This window comes from Aythya ferina (genome assembly GCF_964211825.1).
Source record: "Aythya ferina genome assembly, chromosome: 3".
NCBI classification, from domain to species: Eukaryota; Metazoa; Chordata; class Aves; order Anseriformes; family Anatidae; genus Aythya; species Aythya ferina.
In genome coordinates this window covers 74,726,837-74,754,758 of record NC_140298.1, presented here as the reverse complement: position 1 = coordinate 74,754,758, position 27,922 = coordinate 74,726,837, and the positions used below count along the sequence as shown (strand labels likewise).

At 40.2% G+C, this 27,922-nt stretch overlaps 1 protein-coding gene across 2 annotated transcripts in view; it reads right to left on the bottom strand.

The window, feature by feature from the left end:
- The window catches only part of NT5DC1 (5'-nucleotidase domain containing 1), a 198,285-nt gene that overhangs the window by 30,974 nt on the left and 139,389 nt on the right, over window positions 1-27,922 (bottom strand). Inside the window, exon 12 of one of the 2 annotated variants that reach the window (XM_084515235.1) lies at window positions 19,336-19,428. In XM_084515235.1, coding sequence (XP_084371361.1) covers window positions 19,336-19,428 — 93 coding nt within the window. Of the gene's footprint in view, window positions 1-5,529; window positions 5,774-19,335; window positions 19,429-27,922 lie in introns of those variants that run through there. The other variant, XM_084515232.1, reaches the window with a different exon arrangement.

Sequence of the window (27,922 nt, the reverse complement as noted above, 5' to 3'; positions counted from 1 at the left end):
GCTTATTCCTTTCATTTAAAATCTTATTTGTCTATTTTACTACCACATATATAAATTAACATACACACTGAATGCGTAACCTTTTCTCTGCCTCAAGTGAAAACAAGATTTAAATTGTCTGCATGCCCAAACGATAGCCTGGGAATTTGGAATTTTCTGCTATTTTATAATTTATTCCACCACACAAATGCTTTCTCAATAATGTTTTGGTTGTACTAATATTACTATTCTTAACTCTTACTCGGAACTTTTATTCCATACACTTCACTGTGTAGAACGAATAAGAAAGTAATTTTGATATACAGAACCATAAAGGCACTCATTCCCAACCAGTACAGACATGCCTGTTAAGGCATCCACGCTCAGTGGATGAAATGAAAGCTCAGTCACTTTTACCAAAGACAAAACTTTGAATTACCATTGAAAGATCTCCTTTAGAGCAACAGCACTTATTTTTAATATTTTCCCGAGATGAAATAATTTGTAAAAGGCCATTTAGATAATAAAAAATAGCTTTCACAGAAGCTACCACTAAAGAAAGAAAGTTTGAGAATCTTCCTATAGGCCAAAATAAAATATTGACTCCACTATCCCACTGATGTCCCAGAGGTCAATCTACAAACCACTCGTTCCTCTGCTAAACTGTTATGGAGTGTAGGACGCTTTTAGGGACTAGGACTATTGTTGTAATAGACAGTGCAGAAAAACAGAAAAGTTCCTGTAACAATTTGGGTGGTGAAAGACAATTAATCTGGCAGCTGCTAAAAAATACAGCTATTTCTGGCCCATGTAAACTGATCCATTCAGCTGTCTGGAAGAGTGTGAACGCCTGGGCTCAGGGTATCAGAAACCATGCAGGATTCCTGTGAAGGAAGCCCACCAGCTAAAAGCAAAACAGTGTCTCGCAACAGGAAGTAGGCAAAGGAAGAGATTATTTGAGGTTACTGTGATCTATGCATGGATCAAGCAGAACTACAGCACACAGGAAAAGCTGCAAAACATTCAGAGCATGACTGCCAATAGGCAGGAGGTGCAAATAAAGGACAGAAAAAACTAATCATACATGTAGAAGGGGAGAGGCAACTTTACTGCTGTCAAAATGAAGTTCATCTTTGTGATTAATACAGCCTACTCAAACTGTTGCATGCCATGGAGCTTCCCTCACATTTCAGGTGACTGATTACAGCACCAGAGACTTCTCATACTGACACTGGTGTTTTCATCTCTGACCTTAGTTTCTATCCTCTTTTCCAATTAATACTTCTTTATTAACCTCAGTCTTTACTCCTCCAAATATCTGTAAAAGTTTTAAGTCCCCTGGCTTGTTGTTCACCTCCACTGTGTATAATGAACAGTTTTAAACTTTCATGCTTATTGTGATCATGGACCTTCAATCAATGAATCATGAATCCAAGATGCCGGACATGAATGTCACAGATGCAGTTTTATAAAACCAGTTCTTTCCCTTTCTTCCTATCTACGCACTTCAGCAGTTGAAGATATCAAGTATTTATATCTGTAAAGTACTTCTGCAGGATGTCATACCAACAAATGGGAATGCATCATGCAGCACATCCTTCACTTGCTATGGAAGCAAAGCACATTTTAACTGTTTCCATACCCTGTTAATGGCTCAGTCTAGCATACAGAACTATAATAATTTTTACTTTTCATTTCTGTTAATGTATACTAATAGCACATGGGAGCACCATCAAAGACCAAAGACATTTATGCTAGTCAGCTCAAGAACATAAAATTGCAAAATGAATGCCTGTGTTTGTGGACCTAAGCTGCACCACCCTACCTGATAGCCACATCTCACACAGATCAATATGCTGTTCTTTATTATCAGATGCACCTGACTTTTTCCAAGGTACAAACTCAGTGAGACCATCAAATATATTGCCATGTGGCTCCTTCAGGGTGATTACTATATTACTGTTGCTCAAAACAGTCCTGATATGAAGTACCAAGTACATTTTCATGGAAAGAAGCCTCAAATACAGATACAGTTAAAGGCTTCACTACTACTGCAAAACTTAGCTTCTCAGTTGGGATTACAAATTTACTTGAGTAGTCTTCAACACAACCATAAAATTAATAGGCTGATCTTGAAATTTAGAATTGTGTAGTCTCGTTTCTGACCTTGAGCTGTGCAGGCAGGGCTCTTGCAGCACAACTGAAGCCTCATAGACTGCTTCAGTAGAAAAACGTAATGTACCATAGTTATAAGGATATGATTAAAAAGCTTTAAAATTATATGAAAGCCACAGATTTTTTTTCAAACAAATTTTATGAATACTTTAATGGCTCTTAGCAGCCAATTGATTAGAACACTTATGATGGCATATATGCTTTCTATCAAACAAAAAAGGCAACAACAACAAAAAGCAAGACCATAAACCAGGACAACTGTAGTAGAACTCTAATGTTAAAATGTTAAAAGTCTATCTGCTACTGAAATACAATACCTACCTGAGTAAAACAACCCGAGTACCTGCAATTTGTTGTCTGTTCTGAATAAGGCTGTTGCTAATCCCTGTTGTAGGAGGGATTGAGTCTAAACTGGGTAGGGGGGACGGGACAGGACAACAAAGACCAAAGACCAAGCAATGGTAATTTCAGGCTCAATAAATAATGGCCTTACTGTGCCTGGGCTTTAACACCTATGTCCCAACAGCAGATTAAAGTGAGATATCAGCATCTGATAGAAGAAGCTATTTCCAGTGCTCTGTCCTTCACATGATCCCCAAAATGACCAGACCTCATAGGTCAGGACTAAGTTAACAACACCTTGCTTCCGCTAAACTTCTAATGACCAAGCACTAGTGAGAAAGGACCCATATCACATCAGCAAAATTTAATTTTTCCTGGCAGGCTTTAATGCAGGCTCTGCTCTGTTCCCATCGTGAGCAAATAACTGAGTCTGGAAAAAGTGCAATGTACAAGGGTTTGGGGTTTTTGCTAATGAAGCAACTTCACACCTCACCATATCCCCACTGTGCTTAGCTGTGCTGACAGACACATACCATGGGTTTTGCAAGAGGAAGTTTTGAACCTGTGGAGTGAATGAATCCTTGTATAGGTGAGCAGAAACTTGACCTCCTGATTATAGTGAAGAAGTCACACCTTATGCACACTTGGGACATCATCCGTGGACCACGTTCCTTCATGCTTTGGTACAAGTCTTATCCACCCAAACAGAGAAGCGGCTCAAAGGAAAGGCTTTCAATCAAATATTAAGCCTATTTATTATAAATACGTGGCTGCAGTTGTGAACACAAATTGGCACCATGTTGTAGTAATTTCAGGGGACTGAAGTTCAGCTCTTTTGTCTAGATCAGCTGAGTGGAAACAGCAAGGAAAGTGCAAAAAGCCAGGACAAACTTGCGGCTGAAATGTATTTGCCAATACAGCTTGCTAAGTAAAAAGACATTCTCTTCTACTCCCCTAACTTGGATTATCAAGTCTAAACCAAGAAACGATGGTTACAGAAAGTTGTTTCCTTGTTTATATTTTTAATCTGTTCAGAGGGAAGAAAAAAAAAAAAAAAGCTTTATTTGTTTCAAAATGTCCAGGAACAAAGCAGTAGTAACTAAACTTTTCTGCTTGTTGCTAAAGTATGTTGTGGGTGCCAGATGTACAAGTTTCCAAATGCAGTCCTAGGAATGTGACTCAGTTTTAACTAAATGCAATCACTTCCATGAGAAGGAATGTTTCAGTTATACAGACTCATTGACATCCTCATCTGACCTCTGCTCTCACTGCTCAAAGTGCCAGGTACTGATGGATGTGATGGATTTCTCCACCAGCAAATCAGATGGTTATGTACATCCACAACTCAATAGCTACTTGTTAATGGTAATGACTCTCTACCACCACCGATCCAGGCTTTCTTTATTTGGAGAAAAAAAAAAAACAAACAAAACATTACCCAACTTTTTCAAGAAAAAGAAAATGCTGTTAGAGTACTTGAGAATAAGAAATGGAGTACAGTGTTTGAGATGAGCCTTTAAGAAGTACCAAAACAGAATCACCACCCTAAACTAGCTTTTGGCTAGTCCTTTTAACTTTACTGTAACAGTATGCAACCTATGAAAATCAGATCTAACATTCAGCCTGGTAATTAAACACATTTTCCTCTCCACTATGATACAGAACTTTACTGAATACCTAATTAAAACATATAAAATAAACTCTGATAACAGCTGAGCTCCCTTGGGCAACTAAAATCTCTCAGCTTTTACCGTAAGAATCCAACTCACATATTTCTTCTGTATATTCTGTGACCAAAGTACTGGTTTTGGAAGAGATTGTACATGGCTATGAAATGACAAACCAGCACCCAGTGTCTTCTGAGGCCTGTATCCATGGCACAGGATACAGATATGTTTATAAACGATTCTCCTATCTTGCTCTTGTATCGAATAACAGCACTCTTTTTTTTTTTTTTTTATGGCAATGCAAGACTATGCTAAGTGTTCCAATACTTCAAGCAACAAAACCAAACTCTTATATTGGATAAGAAAATAAAAGGATATTTTGTTAAAGCACTAACTGTTCTTTCCCAATGAAACTGCCTACGATCAGTGTATTTTAGTTTTTTCTTGCTAGTGAAGTTCACAGTTGGGAAAATCCCACTGCAGAACTGGTTCTTTGCTGACTTCCTTTAAAAACTTTAATGTAGGTCACAAAAGAAACACATATAGGCAGCAACACACAATAAAAGAATTCCTAGTTGGAATAATAGTTAGTGCTTCTGTAGAAAAAAAAATGCACCCAATGATCTCCAAATGGTTCTGAAAGAAATTCATTAATTAAGCCTCTCACCACCTCCACGAAGCAGGCGAGTGAATGTATCTGTTTTACGAGGGAAGAAGCAGAGATGTGGAGAGGTGGGGCGACTTGCCCAAGGCTACCCAGCAAGAGTCTTTCAGAGCAATAAGCTGAATCTGAATTATTGATTCCCATTGCTGCCCTTCAGTTGCATTGTTCCCTTCTTGAAATACTGCGCTGAGTTACAATAATTGCTGGCAAGATAAACGTGCTGTGGCAATCCTTAGCGGAGATTTGCTTTGCCTTTGTTTAGGCTACATTAAAACCTTAGCGTTAAACTGCAATTGGTTTTCTCAGGGTAACCAAAACCCCCCAGCTGCTTGAGCAACATTTCCCCTATTTCATTCACAGCTGTAGCCACTTCTTACGCTGTCAGTGCTCACGTCCAGCAAGGCAGCAGCTCCAGCTTGAAAAAAAAAAAAAAAGAAAGAAAGCAGGAAAACGTCGCAGCTTTACATTTTTTTGGAGGTCAGCGAAGCGTCTGCATGCACCGATGTCAACGTGAGAGCCGGCGGAGGGGCCGGCTGGGCACCACGAGTTACAGCAGAACTTTACTTCCCCAGCAAAATAAAATAAATAAACAAAAAATAAATAAAAAAGAAGGAGGAGGAGGAAAGCGGCAGGAAGTCGCACGGGGCAAATCCCCCTTTTCCTGCCCCTCGGTTTCCCCAAGCGCCAGACACGGGTGCCTACCTTCCACGGGAGCGCGGCTGGGGGCTCAACTCATCGGCGGTGCTCCGGGGGGCACGGGCAGGTGAAGCCGCTGCTCCCCGGGACTGGGACTGGGACTAGGACTAGGACCGGGACTGGGACCCACTCACCCCAGCCCGGCCCGTCTCGGCTTTCCTCAGGCTCCTCAGCCACGGCTTCTCCCCGGGGGACAAGGCGGGGGGACGGGATGGGGGTGCGTTTTTCAACTCAGGAAGAAAGTGGCTCCCCCCTCCCCCTCCACCCCGCCCTCCGCCCGCCTTCCTTACCTCTCCCAGTCCTCCTCCTCCTCCTCCCCCTCTTTCCCCTCCCTCCCCCCGGCGGCCCCTCACGCCGTGGCAGCGCCGCAGCCCCGCTGTGCCCCCACCAGGCTCGGAGAGCTCCCGGCCCCCTCCTGCTCCCCTCACCCCCTCCCCACCCCAGCTGGACCGAGGTGGGGAGAGCCGTCAGCGAAAAGCAAAAATATAAATAAATAAATAAATAGATAGATAAATAAATAAATAAATGAAAAGGAAATACGCGCCCGCCCCCCGACACCGAGTGTCGGCGGTGTGGTTTTGCGCAGAGATTGATGAAACCATCCGGGATGATCCAGCCGATACCCGTCTCTTACCGTGCTGTGCGCTGGGACCTCCCATGCGGAAAGTTCCCACAAGGCAGCGAAGAAACAAAAAAGCAATTTGCTAATCTGCTCCCCTAAGTATGGTGGGGCTATTTATATAAATGTTTCCCGTGTAAAGCAGAAATGCGAAACGCCAGGACCGTTCAAGCCAATCATCCTAACATTTTTCAAGATACCTAGGAAAGTAATGCAAAAGAAGACAAAACAAATGATCCTTTGGAACAGTCGTTTATGCTTTCTTGGTCACTGTAACCAGGAAAAAGTATGAAACAAAGGATTTCAAATGTTTGTTGGCTTCAGAAAACCGAGCACGCTTTGTCATCCTCAGACTATTGGACTGGGATCAAAATAAAAATATTTACATGTGATATGGGTTGGGATGCAGTCCAGGTACCTGAGGTTTAGATTTCCCAAAGTTTATTCTTTATTTTAAGTCAGCTTACTGGTGCTACTGAGTCACTCAATGGCCTATAAGTGCTCAGTTCCCCTGCTCTGACAGTGTTAAACTGCATTTTCTGAGAGGGGGATTTTAAACAGGATCTTCATGGTTTGCAGCAGTGTGATTTCAACCTGTTCTATAAAGATTAGTAAATATGTAGAAACTAGGCAAAACTAGAAACTATACATTTATTTTAATTCTTCTGTTGTATTTTCCAGAAGTATCTATTGACGGTCATCGCATAAGGAATAGGGATCCACCAGCAGTCTCTGCGAACTCAGAGCAGTGCCAGAGCCTGGAATGAAGCCTCACTTTTTACCAGTAATGACATGCCTAAAAGCACAAAGTGCTTTGGTTTCAGTCATGCAAACACTAGATTAATCATTAGAATATATGTTTCTAAACACCTATTTGAATAGTATTGTGCTATTGCATTGACACTGTGGTTGTAAAATATCAATGTTGTGACATGCATGAGCACGAGGAGAGTTGCAAACACTGCCAGATGTGGCTCAGAGGGAAATTTGGCTGGAATTTCTGAAATTATCAGGATGCCTAAAACGATGAGGAGGGAAGTGTCTACGTACTGATTGTACAACTGCATCATAAGGTATTTAAATGCACTGAGTATCTGATGCTAAGTAATACAGAATAAGACCTTGCACTTCTGAACAGCATAATTTGAAATCCTGGCCTTAGTCTGTGGTTGTCCTGTTTGTATTTCAGAGAAACTGCACTGTGCTGCTTTGTCCCGACTGAATACCTGGGCAAAGCACACTGCAGATCCCATGTAGGCTGTGCAGTCAGGTTTCTTTCTCATGTGTTGGGCTGTGCTTGGGTCCTGTTCTGATGTGGAATTAGACAGTGGTGGATGTCCATGTGTGAAGTGGAGAGTCCCAAAGCCTCTCTGCCTTATGTCTCCTTGTGTAAAATCGGGCTTGTGTAAAAAGAGAGCAAGATATTTCCATTCTAGTTTAATTTCATCATTGTCACTAATAATTTTATTTCTACATCCAGTAAACAGATGATGTTTACTTCACCCCTACAATCAGGAAAGGTTTATTGCAGCATTTCTTAAGAATTTGTGAATTTTCCATTCATTTGTGTATAAACAGAAGAATTATTTATAAGACTCAGGAAAAAAATCCTTCTACCCTAAACAAATAAAGCCTTAGCTGGATAACTATATTCTGTTTCAGCCACCACAGTTTATTTAAGATATGGACCATGTGGAGAGAGGAGAGAAATGAGAAAGATCCCAGGTCTAGCGAGCATTATGTACACAGGAAGACTGGAAAAAATAGCCTAAGGATGAGAATCTGACTGGAGGAAGATATGACAACAACCTTCAGCTACATAAAAGCTGCTGAAGAGAATAATCTCTTATCCACATCCTCTGGGAGCAGTGTGTGTGTTGCTGTAAGAGAAATTGAAGTTAAATGGGAAAAACAACAACAACAACAAAAGTATCTGTATGTGTAAATAAAAGTTAAACTAGCAGGAATAAATGGCATTGCTGTCGCTGAAGGCTTTTTAAGAACAGTTAAACATGTACTTAAGAGGAATAGTTCAGGTCTAGAAAGTCTGATGGAGCTTTCCTTTAATAACAAGGTCATGACCACATGACCTGCAGGGTCCTTCCCAGTCCCACTCTGTATGATTATGTTCAAAATGCAACTTGCATAGGCACGTTTGTGATCTCTGATCTTCCTATGTGTACTGGCTGGAACGTTAACTTTCCCTGCAGCAGCCCATACAGTGCTGTGCTCTGCACTTGTAGCTGGAACAGCAGTGTTACCACACCAGTGTTGTGTCTACTGCTGAGCAGTGCTGGCACAGCATCAGGACTCTCTCTAACCCTCTTAAGGGGTGGGCAAAAAAGTGAGAAGAGAAACATCACCGGGGCAGCTGACTTCAACCAACCAAAGGGATATTCCATACCATATGATGTCACACTCAGCAAGAAAAGGTGGAAACAGGAAGAAGAGGGGAGGGGTGGGCTCTTGTTGTGAAAACGTTAGTCCTCCTCCCGAACACCAGCTACATTGAGTTGAGGCCCTGCTTCAAGGATGTGGTCAAGCATCGCTCATTTGTGGGAAGTAGAGAGTAATTTCTTTCCTCTGCACTTCCACATAGCCTTTATTTTTATTTTATTTATTTATTTATTTATTTATTTATTTTTCCCTTTCCACCTCCCTTTTCCCCTTTCTGTTTTTTTCCCCTTTAGTTAAATTGTTTAGTTAATAATAATCTTTCCTTAATAATAATAATAATTATTATTTTTTTCCCTTTAATTAAATTATCTTCATCTCAACCCATGAGTTGTTCTTTACTTTACTTCTTCCCCTCCTCATCTAAGGAGGGGGAGTGAGAGAGCGGTTGTGGTGTTTAGCTGCCTAGCACGGTAAGACCACCACACTATGCCCTTCACTTCTATAGCAGTGGCTATAGCCTGCCCTGCTAAGGCTGGGCTTCTCTCTGTGGTGTGCCAGCCTTGCCACATACCAGTGAATTTGTTGCTGAGGGCAGAAAGGAGAAAATGATAAAATGATATATCTATGGACAATAGATATATCTATATCAAAATGATATATCTATGGCAATTAAATGATTGTAAAACAATTAAACAATAAAGCTTCTGGAACATAAATTCTGGCTGATATATATCTAACCCTTCCTTAAACATTAAATGTGTTATGTGCTTTTGTTCTATGGTTGACCAATAAACTACCTCTGATGTAGTCACGTTAGGCTCCCTTTATAACTGCAGAGAAAAGTAAGTACTTTTTGAACAGAATTTGTCTGACCTGTTTAGGACATCTTTAAGACATGATGAATCATGCCCCCGAGCTACTTATTCTTACCACCAACACTAAAGTTGGCTTAAATGATTGACTCAGTAACATATCATCATACGATTTTCACTCTCATGGTACTTCTGTCCCTGAAGTGTCTTGCTCCCTCTCTGCTCTCAGATATCAGAAACCCTTATTGTTTATTCCTTTCTCCTTCTCCTTCTCCTTCTCCTTCTCCTTCTCCTTCTCCTTCTCCTTCTCCTTCTCCTTCTCCTTCTCCTTCTCCTTCTCTTCTCAGAAAAATCCCACTGCAATTAATAAATTTTGTAGCTATCATTTCCTTAAGTTACATCATGCAACAGTGAAACATATAACAAATTGACATTTCAGGTGGCATTGCTCCATAAAGGATTTAGGAGAGGAGTTATATTTACCTTTTGGAGCTGAAGACCATTGACTTGGCTAGTTCTGCAGTGCATGTTCCATGGAAATTGTTTGAAAACCCTTCAGGTCAGAGACGGTTTTGCTCATACGTCACATGCTCTTTATTTATTTTTCCTTGGCCTTTATGACAAGCAATGTTACTAGGAACAGGAAATGCCTGGTGCCTTAGAGAATGAGCCAAATGTACATGGTAGAGGTAGCTCCATTCTAGGAATGACAGTTTTTTTTTTTAGTGAACACACAGAGAAGTCACTGTCTTAGATGCGTAAGCATGAAATGTAAGTCTTCCAAAAGTCCACCAGTGATTTTGACATCTATCCTTTTTCCCCTCATAGTAAATAATGTTTGAGAAGTGACAGTTTCCAAGATGATCCTGTGGACAGCTGGCTTAGAGCCCAGAGAGAAGGGGAAAGGTGCTGGGTGCAGACAAGGAAGGAGCACTTTATTTCACTGCTGCACTGCCCAGGAGGATGTGAAGGGGCAGCAACCCCCAGTGCTGTGCTACGGCAGCAAGAAAGGGAGATAGCAGGGTGGCATGAAGCCAGTGATGGAGGGCCCACCCTTTCTGGAGGAGACATGAAATGCCTGCTGATGATTCGTACATTTTAAAGCCTTTGGTTCTTACTTAGTTGTGAAAATGTTGGGACATTGCGTTTTTTAGGACTGAACATGCTAGCTTACAGAGGGAAGTTGTATGTTTTTCTGTCTGTTTCACATACACAGTCTTGGCCATTTTTATCTTTCTTCCTTCCAAGCCTATGCAACAGCAAGTCTTCTCCTTTTATTATTATATAAACACTTCTCCTGTTTTTCTTTTTTTATTTTTTTTTAAGTACCTCCCTCTCTATGAAGTCCTATTCTTTGTGATGTGTTCAGAACCTAATTTCCATTTAAGAGACACTTCTACTTTTCTTATTAAGTGACAAAACTCTTCAAATGAAAAGAGAGAAAAATACAGAATTCTCCAGATTCTTTCACTAATTCCCCAAAACAATTGATGTTCCTATAACTGTAACCCTTGTGTTCCCTTCTGCTCTCATGTTCAGATGTGATGATTTCTGATCTCAGCCTTGTGAGCTGAAATCTTTAGTACAAGAACATAAGGCCAGCCTCTTCTTGTCACTGAACTGCAGAATTGCAAATCTGCATCCTTGCACAATGCTCACCCTGCCCTCTTTGGTCTGGGCTGCTTAGCCCAGTGGTTCCCCCTGGATAGTATTAGTGCCACATGAAGGGAGCTCTAATTTTCAAAACTTATCCTAATTGCAGACTCATGTGGGGGAATGTTGGCTATGTCCTCTTTTCCAGGCAGGGTGTGGACCAGACAGTTTTAGTTGTTACTACTATGTCCTTCAAGTTTATGAGAGTATTGCGTGATTCATACCACTTACTACTTGGGGATTTGGGGCTCTGGCTCGCTGTGCAGGCAATGGGCAGAAATAGACACAGGTCCAAAACTAAGTAATTGAAAGGAGTGGCCTGAAATCAGCCCTGAGAATCAGAAAGAATTGGAAATCTGGAAATCTTTTCTAAGCTTGCTAAGACACCTTTTTGGTTAGGGCGCACATAGTGTGGTGCAAAGCAATTTCTTTCACAGGAACATCTAGCCAGGTGCTTCTTAGGGTCTATCATGTGCCAGGTACAGTCATGGGATTGGAAGAATACCAATAAATGCTTCTCCTTCCTCCATCTTCTGCTACATCTACACACCGGAAATGCTTCTTTCTATCCCAGATATCTTTACTCCTTTACATGGCCAAAGTACCAGTGCTGTAGCTGGAAGGGGAAGGCACCAGCTGTGTTTCCTAAACAGCTCTTCCTCATATGTAAATGGGACATCTTTCTCTGCTTTACATTTCCTTTCTTTCCTTCTTTCTAGCTCTCACCATGTGTTCAGACGGGTTTAGCCTGAGGCCAGCAGACAGTCAGATCAGAAAAAAATCCTGCAGATTTCTTAGTGAATGGGGAGATGCAATACCAGTAACCTCAGCAAGGAGAGGTAACACACTGGTGAGTGGAGACAGACCCATGGTCCTCAGACATCTCTGGAAGATAGCAGCCGTAAAGCAGATAGACAAATGCTTTTTATCAAACATCAGAGAAGACCTCTTTCCAATAAAAAATGAGATGCATCTTCTGGTGTCTGCCTTACAGCAGCAGAGTCTATTATGGTGACTGTAGGACAATATCAGTTTTACCACTTTTGCATTGCTGTAGACATCAATCGTGTTTAGGTTTATCTCTGCCTAGCAGCTGCCACGTTCCCTCACTGTCCTGCTCCTTCAGCTCTTGCCCTTCCTTGTCTCTTATGACAATCAGAACAGGCTGGAGTGGGGGGACCAGCACCATATGGCTTTTCATTCAGCTGAACTTGTTACTTTATGTTCTCAAATGTGTGATCTTTCTCAACATGTCAACATCTTTCCTTCCAAATTTCTGCAGTGTTATAAACTGAGCAGTGTCCCCAGGGGAGAACAAACCATTAATGCTCATACCAAGAGAAACCTTCAACAGACAGGCTTCATCAGTCCTCCCTGAGAGCCGACAGCCACATTCTCCCTCTCTGGATGCCAGATATGTTGCAATAATGTTTTCCATTTGTAACACACTGTTTTCAATGAATGGAATTTTTAAAGCTTGAATCCACCTATTTTATGGAGTCACCCGATATGTGGAAAGCCAAGCAGACAACTAAACAACTGCTGGAATCCATAAAAATGTTTAAAAGTTGCCTACTTTTCCCCCCAACCCCAGAACCTGCGTTTCATGCTCCCATGTCTCTCTCTTCCTCCTGACTGCTAGAGACGTGTCAACAAAAAAGGTGTGGCTTAGAGATTACGTTTGAGCTGTTGCTGAATCCCCATTTGTCTTCATAATCATCTCACTTTGGTTTGCTGTGACTCAGTTACTGCCAAGACTCCAAGGTGGGATATTGGATCAAACACAAACACAGGCATTAGAAACTCATTTCAGGAACTCTATTTACAGATAATTCTACTAGTAATAACAAAAAAATTAATAATGGAGCCCAGCAACTATATATACATATATATATATATATATATACACATACATACATACACATGCTTTTTGCAGTAATTTTAATCTCTACTTAATTACAGTCATGTTAATGGTTGTTATTAAATCTGTTTTCTGAAATTCACATTTTTGTTGTTGTTGTTGTTGTTGTTGTTGTTTTTTACTACTGATCTAGAGATTTTCCTGCTTGTTACCTAAAAGTGATGAGTTTATTTAACTGAAAAAAAAAAAAAAAAAAAAAAAAGTACAAACAACCCTTCCCACCCTCCTGTTCAATGCAGATAATTCCCTCAGTCTCTTGGGTTCTGGGTTCTGTGGTCATGGAGTCCTTGCCTTTAATTGCTGTCAGTATGCGTGGGCATTCATGCCCTTTCTCTGGATGGCTTTGACAGAGAAAATGGGCAGAAAAGTTCTCTGCTGCTATTGATCTCCAACACCGCTGCAGCTGTGTCAACAGCAGCCCTCCAGTAGATATTTCTAAAGTTTTGTGTCAGTATAGGACAAACAGTTGTTGTCTCTGCATTTCATAACATCATTTTCTTTTCACAAAATTTATGGTGTCATCTTCTTTCTCTGGATTAATATAATTTATAGATTGCTCAGCACCCACTTAAATTCTTAGTGTGGGCCTAGGCCCCAGGGAACTATGTTGCAAGAAAACTGCAATTCTCAGGAACTGTTTTGAGATATGGCAAGAAAAGAGTTACTATATTCACCTAGATACTTTTATTCCTCAAATCTGGTGGAGCCTTTAAAAGTTGACCTTTTCTTTTTAATATAAATGTATTAAGCACATGGAGCCACAGTTTTCAGAGTTGCATTTATGTTGTGACGTAACAAGCACTACTGATTGTTAATGGATTTGTTTTTGTTTTCCCAAAAGATACCCTCAGGATACCACTCATGAATCTTGGACAAGAATATATATATATATATATATTTCTTTTTTTACATCCTGTATACAGAGTGTAGAATATTTTGTGATTGTTTTCTTCACTCTTAAAGGACTGTAAGTTCTTCAACCTTTTAAGAGGAGAAGATCAAACCGAGTGTTTCATACAATCACTCAACATTTAGTAGTCAACTGGAAATATAAATGTCTTCCCGTCTGAGGGAACTGTCTCTGTCTGGGCCATCTGATCTGTGGTGGGTGCACTGCCTGCTATTCTACTTGTACAGCTGCCGTTTTGTGCCTTGCACCCTCTAATTTGCAAAAGGATGGAAGGCATAACATGGTTTTGAAGTGGCTCAGACGGTTTCTCACCCCAGTGCAAGTATTTAAAAGCTGTTATAACCATGTGTGAGAGAACGATGTGTGAACTCTGGCAGTGTGAGTGGGAAGCACGAGGGACTTTCAGCCCAGTTTTGATTAAATCGGTTTAGCTACAGTGGGGGCAGAAGTTAGACGCAGTGATTCAGATGTTTGCCCTTCTGTGAACTGTGACATCTGGTCAGCTTCAAAACCTCTGTGGTCTTGCCATGCTTGTCAGAGAACTGCTGTGGGTACCCAGCTCATCCTGAAAAGATTTCCCTTAGACCTTCGTCCTACATTCAAGAAAATGACTAGTCATGCTGGCCACAACACTAGTCCATTGACCTGCACACAGGAATCCCCAGATTTTGCCCTGTAAAGATGTTGGCAAGCTTTTCGAGCTGGAAATCTCCAAGTCTGTTAACTTCCTGGATTCCATCTTATTTTGGCCCTCATCCATGCTCAGTTTTCAAGTAAGCATTTCTATTTATAACAGTTATGGAAAAGCAGGATTTGTTCCTTTTGCTGAAATCTTTCTGAAGACAACTTCAATTTTTTTTTATTGTATTTTTTTTTTTTTTTTTTTTTTTCTCCTGTGAGTCACTGAGGAGATTTGATGTTGCACTTAGTATGAACTGCAGAAAACAGAGTTCTAGGAAACAGGACTGGTAATGGGATTGAGCCTTTTCCTGGGGGCCTGTGTAGCTGCTTGAAGGGGTGGTTCTTGGGTGGCTGCTAACAATACATGTCTGTGGCTGCACCATTATCACTGTTTTTGCATAGTACTGCCCTTATTTCTAAACCTTACTTTCTGAGGAACTTTCTCTGCTATAAAACATCAATATTTGTGTACAAAAGCACATTTTACATTTACTGTATTTTTGTTCTCTTTGGTGGCAAAAGAACATCGACATTGAAGGTCATCCATTATGTTCTGACTGTTGTCACCTCCATAGAAATCTCTATGTTCTTACTCTCTGCTGCCATCTGACTAGATATGATTTAATGTATGTTTTGCCCCAGGAGGAAAGACTTAAAAGCTGAAGCTACAATATTTGCTTGGTATGTGATTGGACAAGTCACAGTCAAGCAGTTTTCAAACAACGCCACTGTGAGGAATGTAGAGTCACATTGATGGTAAGAAAGGATGATTACTAATTCATATTATTCCACACAGTTAGAAAATGTGACTGTGCAACCACAGGAAAGAGAACCCCTCCAATGCCAGGTTGGAAACTATTTGTTTTGATAGGGCAATAGCTATAGGCCCTATCCTACTCCTCCCTCAGGTTATATTAGGACTCCTGGAAAGCAAATTGAGTCTTCTGCAGAAGAATGACATTTCACAGGAAAACAGAAGTGAACGGGTTTGAATTAGAGCAGTCTCAGTTGTGGTATGTGGCAACTCAGCCTTTACTGAGGGTTGCATGGTCTACAGCCTGGTTGTGGCCAGATCTGATGAAGTCAGATGGAGTCCTTCTGCACCCCAAAAGACCTGCCCACTGCATACCTGCATCAGAACCCCTCTTTTTGTGTTATTATGTCTCTGTTTAATGGTATTTCCCCAGGTAGGTTATGTCTCTAGCTGTCATGCCCACTGGGGTGACACCTAGTTGCTACTTGGAGGTTTAAATCAGTTTTAGGATTGCTGCTTTCTGGTGCCTACTGTCAGCGTCGTTATCTCAAGCACAGCTTACCCAAGCAGAGATTTTCCTGGGAATTCCAGAGGAACTGCTGCCTTGGGCTTTGGGCAGCTGTGGGACTCAGCCAAGGTAAAGAGCCTCCAGCAGCCTCAGCTTTGTCTAGTGGTGCCCTGGGTCTACCACAGAGATAAGCTATCTGCGTTTGTTTGTTTAACTTTTACTCGCAGGGGATTAAGAAGTCTTTAGTTTCCAGGATCAAGTCCTGTTCAGGAAATGCTTACTCTGGACTTTGCTCTATATCAAAGCAAAAGTTTCTTATTGGTACTAAAGGTATTACTTTATTACAGGTATTAATTTATACCAGATTTTGTTTGATTTACTTATCTGTTATTTTGAGTAGGTCAAGTTTGGCTTTGTTGGAGGCTGCAGCACTGACCTAGAATGACCTAGTCCCCCTTTTTTCTTTTTGCTGTTCAGCTATAAAGTAAATTCAGAAAACACACACACACATATACATATATATATATATATATATTTTTTTTCAGAAATAAATTCTCTTTATTTTAAAGTTGCGACATGTACCAAAAGCAGATGCCAAAAGAGAATTGTTAGCAATTTCAGGTTTTAAGCCAAACTGTCTTTCAAAGCTATATAAACAGACATGTTGAGTTTAATGAATCTTTTCAACTTTACATCTCCCTGCCAAGAGTTAAGATACTTTTGCAGGCACTTCAGCCATCTTTCTGTCAATGGTCTCTCTCAGCAGAATACAAGAAAATATGTATGAGATTTCCAAGTGTTCAAATTGAAAAAATAAAAAAAATAAAATAAAAAAAAAGAGAGAAAGAAGAAGCAAAGGTTATGTCTTTGCAGTGTCTTGATCAATGTGGTCAGCTTTACCAATTTTTCTGCTGTCAGCGTTTCTTCTTGCTGGTCTCCATGCCAGATCCATTCCCAAGAGCTGCCCAGTCACCGCAGCACCAGTGGCCCTCCTGGAGGTCCCCCTTTGCCAGCCTTCGCTCCTGTAGATGCTTGGGCATCCAGGCCTCTCTTCATCAGCACTACTGAGCAAATGGCAACTTTTCAAGCTGGTGGCTGAGACAAAAAATACCGGGATGCAAATAAAACCAGAAAAATTGTCTGGCTTTATGAAACCTTTTCATTCAATCTAAACCAAAATGTTCTGATTCATTTTGGAAGGCTTTGTAATAAGACCTGTAATATCTTTTGAGATTCTTTAATAAGAATCTTCAATAAGAGTTCTTAAGTACTGATTTCATAGGAACTCAGATTTTTTTTTTTTTTTGGCAAACACTTCAGCTATTTTTCCTAACTTTCTGCAACCTCAGACACGTGGAGTTATGCTTACAGTAGCCATTTATTGTTAACCTCTTTCTCTGTTAGTGAGTGATCCTTCTGGCAGGAAATAAAAATGGAAGTGACAGCATTGGACCTAAGCAGGTTCTGCCACTGCACAGCTAAGTCCGAATATTTATTTTTGCTAACGAGGCTTGTGTTCAGACTTAGTATCTGTCACCTTTCTATTAAAAAAGAAAAAAAAAAAAAAAAAAAAGTGAGATGCCAGGAACCAGGGAATTAGCTGGTTTTCATTTTGTTAGGCATGAAATTTTAATTAATTTTCTTAAAAAAAAAAAAAAGGAAAAAAAAACTCTAAAAATCAATTTCAAATTCAGAATAACAAAAGCATAAGGGTACACAATATTGGTTTGGATTGCAACATGGTTAGAAATTATTTGCAAAGGATTACTTAATTCAGGTCAGAACTTCAAATTATTCTATAATCAGGGATCTGAGATTTTAATCTGAGATCTGTTCTGTGCAAATCATACTCTTATCTCGAGCCAGATTTGTAGCCCAAGATGTTGACGCTAATTTAAATATTTCAAAATAAACACAAGCATTTTACTTATTGTTACTTTCTTAAGTCAAACATTTTCAGCCTATTGTTTATGAGGAGGAATGACACTTTCATTTTCCTTCCTCACCCACCTTGTTTAAAGAAAATTTTCCTCAATTTTTCTTTCCCAACTGTTTTATTTTTCCCTTTTGAAAAACAGTGCTAACTGTTAGACTGGAAAAGTTGCATATCACTCGTAAATATGCAGGAATTTTAAAACAACATCCCTATATAAGTGAAACAAAGGTAGGAAAAAATATGGAAACAAAGACTGTTATCTCTGAAATGAGGCAGAATGGTGTTTGTGTCCACTCCTCATATAAAATACTTTAACTGGTGAAGCTGCAAAAATAGTGACCTTTGATGACACAAGTTAGGAGTTACTACAAGTCAAATCCATTCTGAGAATTTTATGGGCCTAAGAAAGTAGCCTCTTACTGTGGGCTTTTCTTGAAGCAAAGAAAAAAGTTTCTGTGCATTGTTCTTTAAACTTGGAGGGAAATGCATTCAAAATTTTGCCACTTTAGTTTTCCTGGACCAAACTGCTGACTAAGCAAATGTGTTGGACACATTTTTGCACCAACCACCCTCTGCTATGTGCCGAAGGCTCCCTGATCAAGATGTTGGAGAACCATGTCTTTGGAATGAATCCACAGAAAACAGGATGCCTGCTTGTCTTAATGAGCTGATAAGAAAACACATATTCAGCCTATGCCTTGAGTCTCGCTTCTCTTCTGGGCTTAGGCTGCACTTAACAAAGGCAGATGGAGGCAGCTTGGTGCTCTGTCCTTCCTACTCTCGGAAGGATTTTCCAGGAAGGTGGAAAATGTGGGTTTGAGGCAACTCCAGCTGAAAAGGGTACTGGACGTGGGTTTCCCTTATTCTGCAGAACAGCTCTGACATTGAGGTATTGGAGGCTAGAGAAAGAGGAGTCACGTAGAGTACCTTACTGCTGAAATAGTGGTTAGGCACTTTCAGGAATACAAAGCATATGTCCAAGGCTTTCAGGACTATAATTCTGTATTTATCTGCCAAAATTGCGTTCAAGTCTTTTTGGCTGTGATGTGTTTTTCTCTTTAGGCCTCAGTATTTCCATACCTCCAAGAATAGTCACAGTACTTTTCTTCTTTATTCAGATAGCGAGAAAATAAATTCATCAGAGCTTGCAAAAACATTGATCTATTGCGATAACCTGGGCTCTCCAATGTAACTCTTAATGGGATATGGTTGAGGGTCTAATTTCATGTCTTTCCTGAGACTTACAGCAGCAACAGCACCACCGTGAATAGCCATAGCACAGAAATACCCTTGAAAATTTAGAATGTAACTTGGGACAAGTTATTAACAGATTTTTTCTCTTAAAGCATTTGGGCAGTGCATGGAAAAAGCCAATAACTCTGTTGAAAGGTAGTGGTGGTAAGGGGATTTACAGTGAAGTAGGCATCGCTCATCTGTCCCAGCTGGATTAGAGAAACAAGGGAAACACAAGTCTACACAGCAGTCTGCTTTAATCCATCATTCCATTTTATGAAGCATCAAACACCATTTTCACCAATTAGCACTTGATAGCAGTTAAGAAAGGACCACAGGGTTATTTAAGAAAAGCCAACAACCTATTTCATAGTCACTGACTCCTCACTTGTCAGCAGGGCTCTTGGAGGGCTTGGATAGTACCCAGAAGTTGCTGAGCTATTTGAGGAAAATCGTGTAAATCTATAATCCAGTGGTAAATCTGAAAGATAGAAATATACCACATCTGATTAGCAGCACAGTCCATATCACATAAAAAATAAGCCTAGAGTGAACAGCAGCGTTTCTTAAGCCCTTGAGCTGTTTGCTCAAGGTATTAGAACTCAATCAGATTGCATGATTACATATTTATTTGACATCTTCATCTGTCCAAAGACTTTCAGAGTTTACTCAACTGCAGTAAAGGGTATTCAGCTCCTTCATTGCTGAAATAATGCTAGTCATAGAAAATGATTAAAATGATTAGACCAATGCTTAAGAATTAAACAAAATTCTTCATTAGCCGAGATGGAATTTTCCCACTAAAGCAGTTTCAAGTTCTTCAAGTTACCTTCTCTTTTATCTCAGCAGTCTACTCATGTGGGCTACATTTAAACCTTTTTTTATTATTATTTTTTATTTTTATTTTGTGTGTGTGTTGGACTATTGTAGCAAGATTCCCAAAAGGCACCCACTCTTGAACTTTCTTGCCATCCACTGTTAACACCATCAGTTTGTGTCAAATGTTCCTAGAAATGTGCACTTGTAACTCGGCATACTCATCACTTCCAGTCCATAAAAAAACACTGAATGCATTTAAATAGTTCTGAACAGTCAAAGCTTTCTTTTCTGTATTTTTTTTTTTAAAGTCTTTACTGCCAGCAGTGACCTCCCCCTCTTCCCTTTATAGCCAGGAAACTGATACTTCTCATACTTACCTCTTATTCAAAGCTCAAGAAACCAAATTAAAAAACACACATACACACACAAATAAAACTTTATTTAACTATATTCAAGTTACACTCCTAGTAAATGAAAAAAAAAAAAAAAAAAAAGCATAGTTCCCTGCTAAGTCTGATCTTTTTTTTTTTTTTTTTTGCTGTTGTTGTTTTTGTTATTTGTTATTTGGAATACATTTGGGCTGATGGTATCCAGTTACTACATGCTATAATATTTTTTGCACTAAGCTGCTTTTGTGAAACAGAAAAATACAATCTTAGAAGTTTTGGCAGAAACAACAGGAAGTTTAGCTCTGTTTCACCAGCAACTCATATGCAGACACCAGGTTAGCATCCAGATCTGCAACTTTAAGACCATATTAAATACAGCTAAAGCAAATAAATCAGTATTTAGATTCAGCTGATATATCAGATTCGGTCTGGAATAAAGTAGGAATGGGAGGAGAGTTGATTGTAAGTGAATTACACTTTATTAAGTGGGTTACTTCAACTTGTCAAAGAAGTACATTATCTCATCTGTCTTAGTCAAAGGATTCTCTAGAGCCCTTTCTGAGCATGGCAGAACAAGCAGATGTTTTTAGCGTACTGAGGGCCCAGTGATGTTACCAACTGCTGAGTCTGTATAAAAATTAAATGCCATACAATTATTCTCTTAAAAAAAGCGTTCACTATCTTTTTATACTAGCAGTCTGGAGTCTCCCAAGAGTAGTTTAAGCAAAGCAACATAAATGGGCCAGATGTGCTACAGGTTTGCTTATGTTGAAGAATCACAGAATCACAGAATGGTTTGGGTTGGAAGAGGCCTTAAAGACCATTTAGTTCCAACTGCCCTGCCATGGGCAGGTTTGCCACCCACTAGATCAGGCTACCCAGTCCAGGCTGCCTCGTCCAGCCTGGCTTTGAACACCTCCAGGGATGGGGCATCCACAACCTCTCTGGGCGACCTGTGCCAGTGCCTCACCACTCTCCAAGTAAAGAATTTCTTCCTTATATCTAATCTAAGAAAGGAAGAAGTTGGATCAAAATGGTAATTTTGTTGGTATGTTATGGTAAACTAGCTTTAAACAATCAACTTAAACACCGAATAAATTGTATATACAATGCACAAGACCCCGACTGAGCATAATCACGTTTTTACATATTCAAAACCCAGTCCGTCCATTTAAATATTGTTTTTGTCTGAGGAAGATGATTCTGGAAAATGAACAGAAGGTATCCATATTCAACAACATTGTCTAAGGTACCACTGAAAGTTATGTGAAGCATAAAACTGATACTATTTTTCACCCATTAAGCAGATTTTGTCACAAACGCAGGGAAATCTTCCTGTATTTCCAGGTTTCTTTTTGTCAATTATTTCATATCTTCATCGATGATCTGGACGAGGGCATCGAGTGCACCCTCAGTAAGTTCGCAGATGACACCAAGTTAGGTGCGTGTGTCGATCTGCTTGAGGGTAGGAAAGCTCTGCAGGAGGATCTGGATAGGCTGGACCGATGGGCTGAGGTCAACTGCATGAAGTTTAACAAGGCCAAGTGCCGGGTCCTGCACCTGGGGCGCAATAACCCCAAGCAGAGCTACAGGCTGGGAGAGGAATGGTTGGAAAGCTGCCAGGCAGAGAAGGACCTGGGAGTGATGGTGGACAGTCGGCTGAATATGAGCCAGCAGTGTGCTCAGGTGGCCAAGAAGGCCAACGGCATCCTGGCTTGTATTAGGAACAGCGTGACCAGCAGGGCTAGGGAGGTGATCGTCCCCCTGTACTCAGCTCTGGTGAGGCCGCACCTCGAGTACTGTGTTCAGTTTTGGGCCCCTCGCTACAAGAAGGACATCGAGGTGCTTGAGCGGGTGCAGAGAAGGGCGACGAAGCTGGTGAGGGGCCTGGAGAACAAGTCCTACGAGGAGCGGCTGAGGGAGCTGGGCTTGTTCAGCCTGGAGAAGAGGAGGCTCAGGGGTGACCTTATTGCTCTTTACAGATACCTTAAAGGAGGCTGTAGAGAGGTGGGGGTTGGCCTGTTCTCCCACGTGCCTGGTGACAGGACGAGGGGGAATGGGCTTAAGTTGAGCCAGGGGAGTTTTAGGTTAGATGTTAGGAAGAACTTCTTTACAGAAAGGGTTGTGAGGCATTGGAACAGGCTGCCCAGGGAAGTGGTGGAGTCACCATCCCTGGAAGTCTTCAAAAGACGCTTAGATGTACAGCTTAGGGATATGGTTTAGTGGAGGGCTGTTAGCGTTAGGTTGGAGGTTGGACTCGATGACCTTGAGGTCTCTTCCAACCTAGAAAATTCTGTGAAATTCTGTGAAATCTGCTGCATCTGTTTTGCCCCTGAGGATGGAACGTTTCATACTATTGCTTTATTTCAGTGTGATATATTTATGAGAAAGCCATAGACTGACCCAGAAATATGTACTTGGAGTCCTAGTGGCTATAAATAATACACAGTGAGGAAGAAAGATAAATAGACAGGGAAAGAAAAAAGATGAATTTTACTGGGGATATGTAAAATTTAAGAAAAAAGGGAAATCCAGAAAATGTCACTGATAAAGAGTGCTGTAAGCTCTTTTAGAGTAAGTTCTTTAAAAACTCTGCAACTGCAAATAAATTGCTGTTGCCTTGGAAGGCAAAGGTCTCACGTGAATTGTACATGAAAGCTCAGTCCAACTTCTCTGGACGTAAGTGGCAATCGTAACACTAGTTTCAGCAGTACTGGCTCATCTACAAGGAACTACAGTAAAGAGTTTGCCTCCTGGACATTTGTATTTTGCAATTAATTTTGTATCGAGTTTTATTTTATATTATCACTGATGACACTCAGAAGAATTGAGCATCTCAGTTTTGCTAAACCGAAAGGCATGCATACGCCACAGCTTAATACAACAAAATAAAACAAAACAGCATTTGATAATAAAACAAATCTCAGTTAAAACAACAACAAAAACAAACAAACAAAACCCCAAACAGGTGCTTATTTCCAAAATGGCTGATTTCCCAGTGGTTTTGCCAGTAAATTTCTTCAGGTTCTGCTACCATACATACTCACAACTACTGCTGTCCTGGCAGACCTTTACACTTTAGCACCCCGTTCTCATCCAGCCCTGAGGGAGAGCTGCAAATTAGGAACAGGTGATGTACCCGGTCCTCTCTTACAATGGGGCTCTGATCAGTGCTAACCTACACTGATAATGGAGTCAGCACAAAATTCATCTACTATTGCTGCTCACCTAGGAAAACAAAAATCAGACCCAAACAAACTAAACAGATTGAGGTTGGAAGAAAGAACTAACTGACTTTACTCAAAGAGACTGGGTGGGGACCGAAATCCTGGAAATTTTCTGTCATTTGTTGGTAATTCCACAAGCCACATTTTGTTCCTAAGACAAATAGGATACTCACTTTTGGAGCCAAGCTTCCTAAAAGCCACGCATGGAGGTTCTCAAGGTCTATGTTTCTATATCTACAGCAATTTTAGTTACTAGATGTACCCTCCTGAATTTCTTTCCTCCCACACCAGAGCCTGAGTGTAACTGAGTGATGAACACTGGTTGGTTGCCTTTGCAACCTTCAGGCAGAGCTCCTAGTATTTTCCAATGACTTGGGCAGTGTTCATGGGTTGCATGCCTAGCCTGACCACAAAAGGTCACCAAAGGACTCCTACCCAGCCCTACCTTGCTTGCAGGACTCCAGCAGCCTTGGTGTAAATAAAATGTCAATGATGACGTTTGAACAGTAGCCACTGCCAGGCCAATTCCAGTTACTAAGATGCTGTATTCCAATTATTAAGATCCAGCTATTAAGTGGCATTAATTACAACACTGTGCTCTGATGTTTATGCATATCCATATTCACACATGTTCTTAGGTGATATGGATAGATTTATTTCATACTTACTAAGTTGACAATGTCTCAGTGTCTGTGTGCTATTTGGTTAGTGTAAGCCAATGAATGAATGCCAAAAGCTTTTATTGGAAGAAAAATTAGAGTTGTATCCACAAGGAAGGAAGAGGAAACCACAAGAAGAAGGGAAAACGTAATATTCTAGATGAGTGATCAGGAAAATATTTGAGTAACTGACTGGAAGACAACTATAATCTAATCCAGACATAGGCCTGTTTGATAAACTCAGTACTCACGTCTAATCTTTTTTCTTTTTTTGAGATTTACTTGAATAAATAATACGTGAAACGAATATAATCTCAACTAAGCTCTTTAGGTGGAAGATATTTTTTCCTATTAAAAGCACAGTCCAAGACTGAAACAGAATTCTCCCAAAACACACAGAAGAAATGTCATCAAGCATTTCGCAATATTGACCAGCAAAAGGAGAGCAACATTTTTTAATCATGACACCACAGCAGCGTCCCCGTGACGTGTGCGAAGCCCTGCAGAACTCCCCACTCCCCTCCCTTCCTGGAGGTCAGTCGGCAGGGCTGGAGCCAAGCGCTGCAGAAATCTCATAGTAAACAGGAGGATTGTATTCTTAACTGAGCCCAGATATGCTCTCCTGATTGTTACCACGGAAAAGACACAGGAAGGAAAACAAAAACCTCTTCAGCAATACCCGAGTTTTAACTTTAAAAACCTTTAAACTGCTTAATTGTGACAAAGCAAATGTAAAAGTGAACACAGAGCTCGACAACATGGCTCAGCATGCAGATGGTATAGCTATAGGGTCACTTCATCAACCAGTATTAATTCTCTTGCTTTTATAGGAATTCCAGTAATTTGCACTAGCTTAGGAACTTTCCCATAAAACTTTTATTGTATTTTTAAAATTACTGTTGAAGAAAAAGGAAAATATTTTCTTATTGATAACAATTTCTAAAATAATTTCTTAACAGAAGAATAAGCACAACTGCTACAGGCTGTGCTGTCAAGTGAACTACTCTGTGACTTGCCGCCCTGTAGGTAAACTGTAACAGGTATAGGGTCTTTTTAAAAATATTAAATATTTCTATCTCTTGACCTATTTCTATTTTATAATAATCAAAACAGCACCTGCAGCAAGACCCGAGTATGTGAGGGAGGGAGTGGGAGTGTACTAACAACAAAAAGAAAAAAAACAAAACCAAAACAAGGTCACAATTATATTTAACAGATAGCAGCTATTTTTAGCAAAATTTCCAAGGCTGATTTTCCTAAACAGGAGATCAGATGTTTGCTGTATTAACATAATGCTTCCCCATTCCTGAGGTCAGAATTCTTTCTACCAATTACATGAAAGTCACTGATGCTGTTTGCATACTCTGTGACTGTTAAGAGAGGAGGAAGAGGAGGAGTAGGATGGAGAGCATCTCTGCATGTCTTTGGGAAATGGGAGGGCTGGCAGCAGAGGCATATTCTAGAGAAGGAAGGTGATAAAACTTCTGAGTTTGGAAATAGCAGGCACTTGCAAAGGGCTATGTGAGCCAGTACAGTTTATTCCTGAGCATCTATGAATAAAGACTAATACTGATCTTAGTGAAAGTGCAGATTTGCTGCTTTCCTTACCCCTGTTTAATAGCTTTTGCCAACACAGGTGTATTGGTTGAAGACTATGTCTGCTGCTCTGTCAGTGGACATTTGTAGCATGCCCTTGGCCTAAAGAAGCTATCCAGGGTTGTGCTGCTATCCAGGGTTATTCCAGGTTGCTGTTTTATCTCATCTAATGTGGAAGATAGTGAACCTGGAGAAATTACTGGTGGCCAGCTGCTGGGAAATGTGAAGCAGAAGCTTTACTGGCAGAGTGTTGGGGAGAAATCAGCAACATGGTGCTGGAAAGACCTTCCCACCTTGACTGTTGTGATTGCTTGTGGTGTGTAGTTTGACTGCAATTTTCAGAAGAGTAATGATTCATGTTACTTTGGGTCAACCTTATGGCTGAGGGACATTGACCCCTGCTTGAGCAAAACTGATGTGTGCACAGCATGCACTGAACTCGCATCTGAGCCTGGTAAAGTATGCAGGGAAGAAAAACCTTGGAAATTCCTTTGCTGTTTTAGTTTAAATGGTGAGTTTTGGAGATCCTTTGACAGAATAGTCCTGTGTAGATATTTGTTTGATCTGGAAGTGATCAAAATATTAGACTATAATGTTCTTAACTATCTAGATGAAGAAACCTAAAAAAAATAATCTTAAGAGAACACTGAGATCCCACTAGCAGGTGTTAGTCTTTTCCTGAAAAGTTCACTTAGGTAATTTGTTGGAATGACATCCTGGATGTACAACAGGTGGTAAGGGCTTCTGCTGTAAGCCAAAGCAGGTAGCCTGAAAACAAGGAGTTGTTTGACCGGACAGGCATTTCTGATGAAGGAAAAGAACTAAGTTGCATTTTAAGACTGTAAAGGCATGAGAGCTATATGAAGATAAAATGTGGTGATGATAAGCCAATGTACTCTCATTTTGAGGCAAACACAGCTATCATCCTCACTGTCTATATTTGGATTAGCGTTGTCACGTTTCCCTGTCCTGTAAAACAAATGGTTTATTTCCCTATTTTTTTCCCTCAGGATGGGTGAAAAACATTGCTTTCCTAAAGGTAAAAAGCCAAACAAATACACACACTAAGCTTTATAAGCAGTGAAGACAAAGCCTACATTGTTCTTTTCAATGCATTTCCATCTTAATCCAGAGGGAATAGGTTAGGCAACAATCCAGGGTACATAAAGGTTTCCAGCAACATTTTTCTTTTTTTAATATATGTGAGATTGCAGGTCATGTAAAATTCCATTCTAGTCAAAGCAGTCTTTCAAATACTTGATAGCTATTTGCACTGTTTTCCACACTCAAAAATTAGCAACACTTAGTTTTACCACCAGTGTTTTTAAAGAAGCAACCTAAAACCACCCCATGAGCCTGCGATCTAGTCAAAACCCAATTACAGCTTTAATTGCAGCCTGCAAATGAAATTATGCTGCTTGAGTTGAAGGATAACTTTAAAGTAGAAATGACTGAGTGGTTCCCCCTTTCTTAATGAGGTGCTCATGAGTTTTCCCTTTAATCTTTTAGAGGTGGCTGTGCTTTGACATCTCATGGAGCAGAATAGGGATTGCAGGAACATTTCTCTCAGTTATTGGCTAGGAAGTAATTTTTTGGGTTCTGCATGACTTGACACAGCCTTTGGGGCACAAGTCAACACACCTTTCTGGAAGAGCAAGGAAAGGCTGACCAAACTGTAATATGGAGAAAATTGTCCTTTCAATGTTCAAAATTACTACCAAGTAATTTGATTAATTCCTTTGTGAAACTTGTTCTCAGAAACTTTGGGGAATGCTGGGTCTTGAAGATTTTTTAAAAACTCTGATTTACTGAATAATAATTTGTTATGGTTGAAATGCAGTTTAGTGTTGGTTTCAGTTATATTTTGCAGCTGAAAAAATAAATGCATTATATTTGTCTGTTGTGTTGAGTGTATTTTTTGTCTCCTAAATTAAGAACACTGAAACTATTTTCCTGGAAAAGCTGAATCAAATTTAAATTATCTGATGTTTTTCAATTTACAGACAGACTCAGAACAAGATGCTGCTAATACGTCTCTTCTCTCTAGTAAATTATCTTTGCTACCAATTGTTTCACTTGTGTCAAGACACCAGAACCAGAAGAAAAAAACAACAGAAATTGTGCTGTTATATGTTTAACATTTTTTTAAAAATGCATTTCTTTCATAAAAAGTGTTGCTAGAAAAATTTTCTCTTGGCAAATGCTCCTTATAGCAGCTAAGCCCCAAAGGAAATTTGAATCCTCAAAGTATTTTGTTAAAGTCTCTAAGATACAGCATAGATACA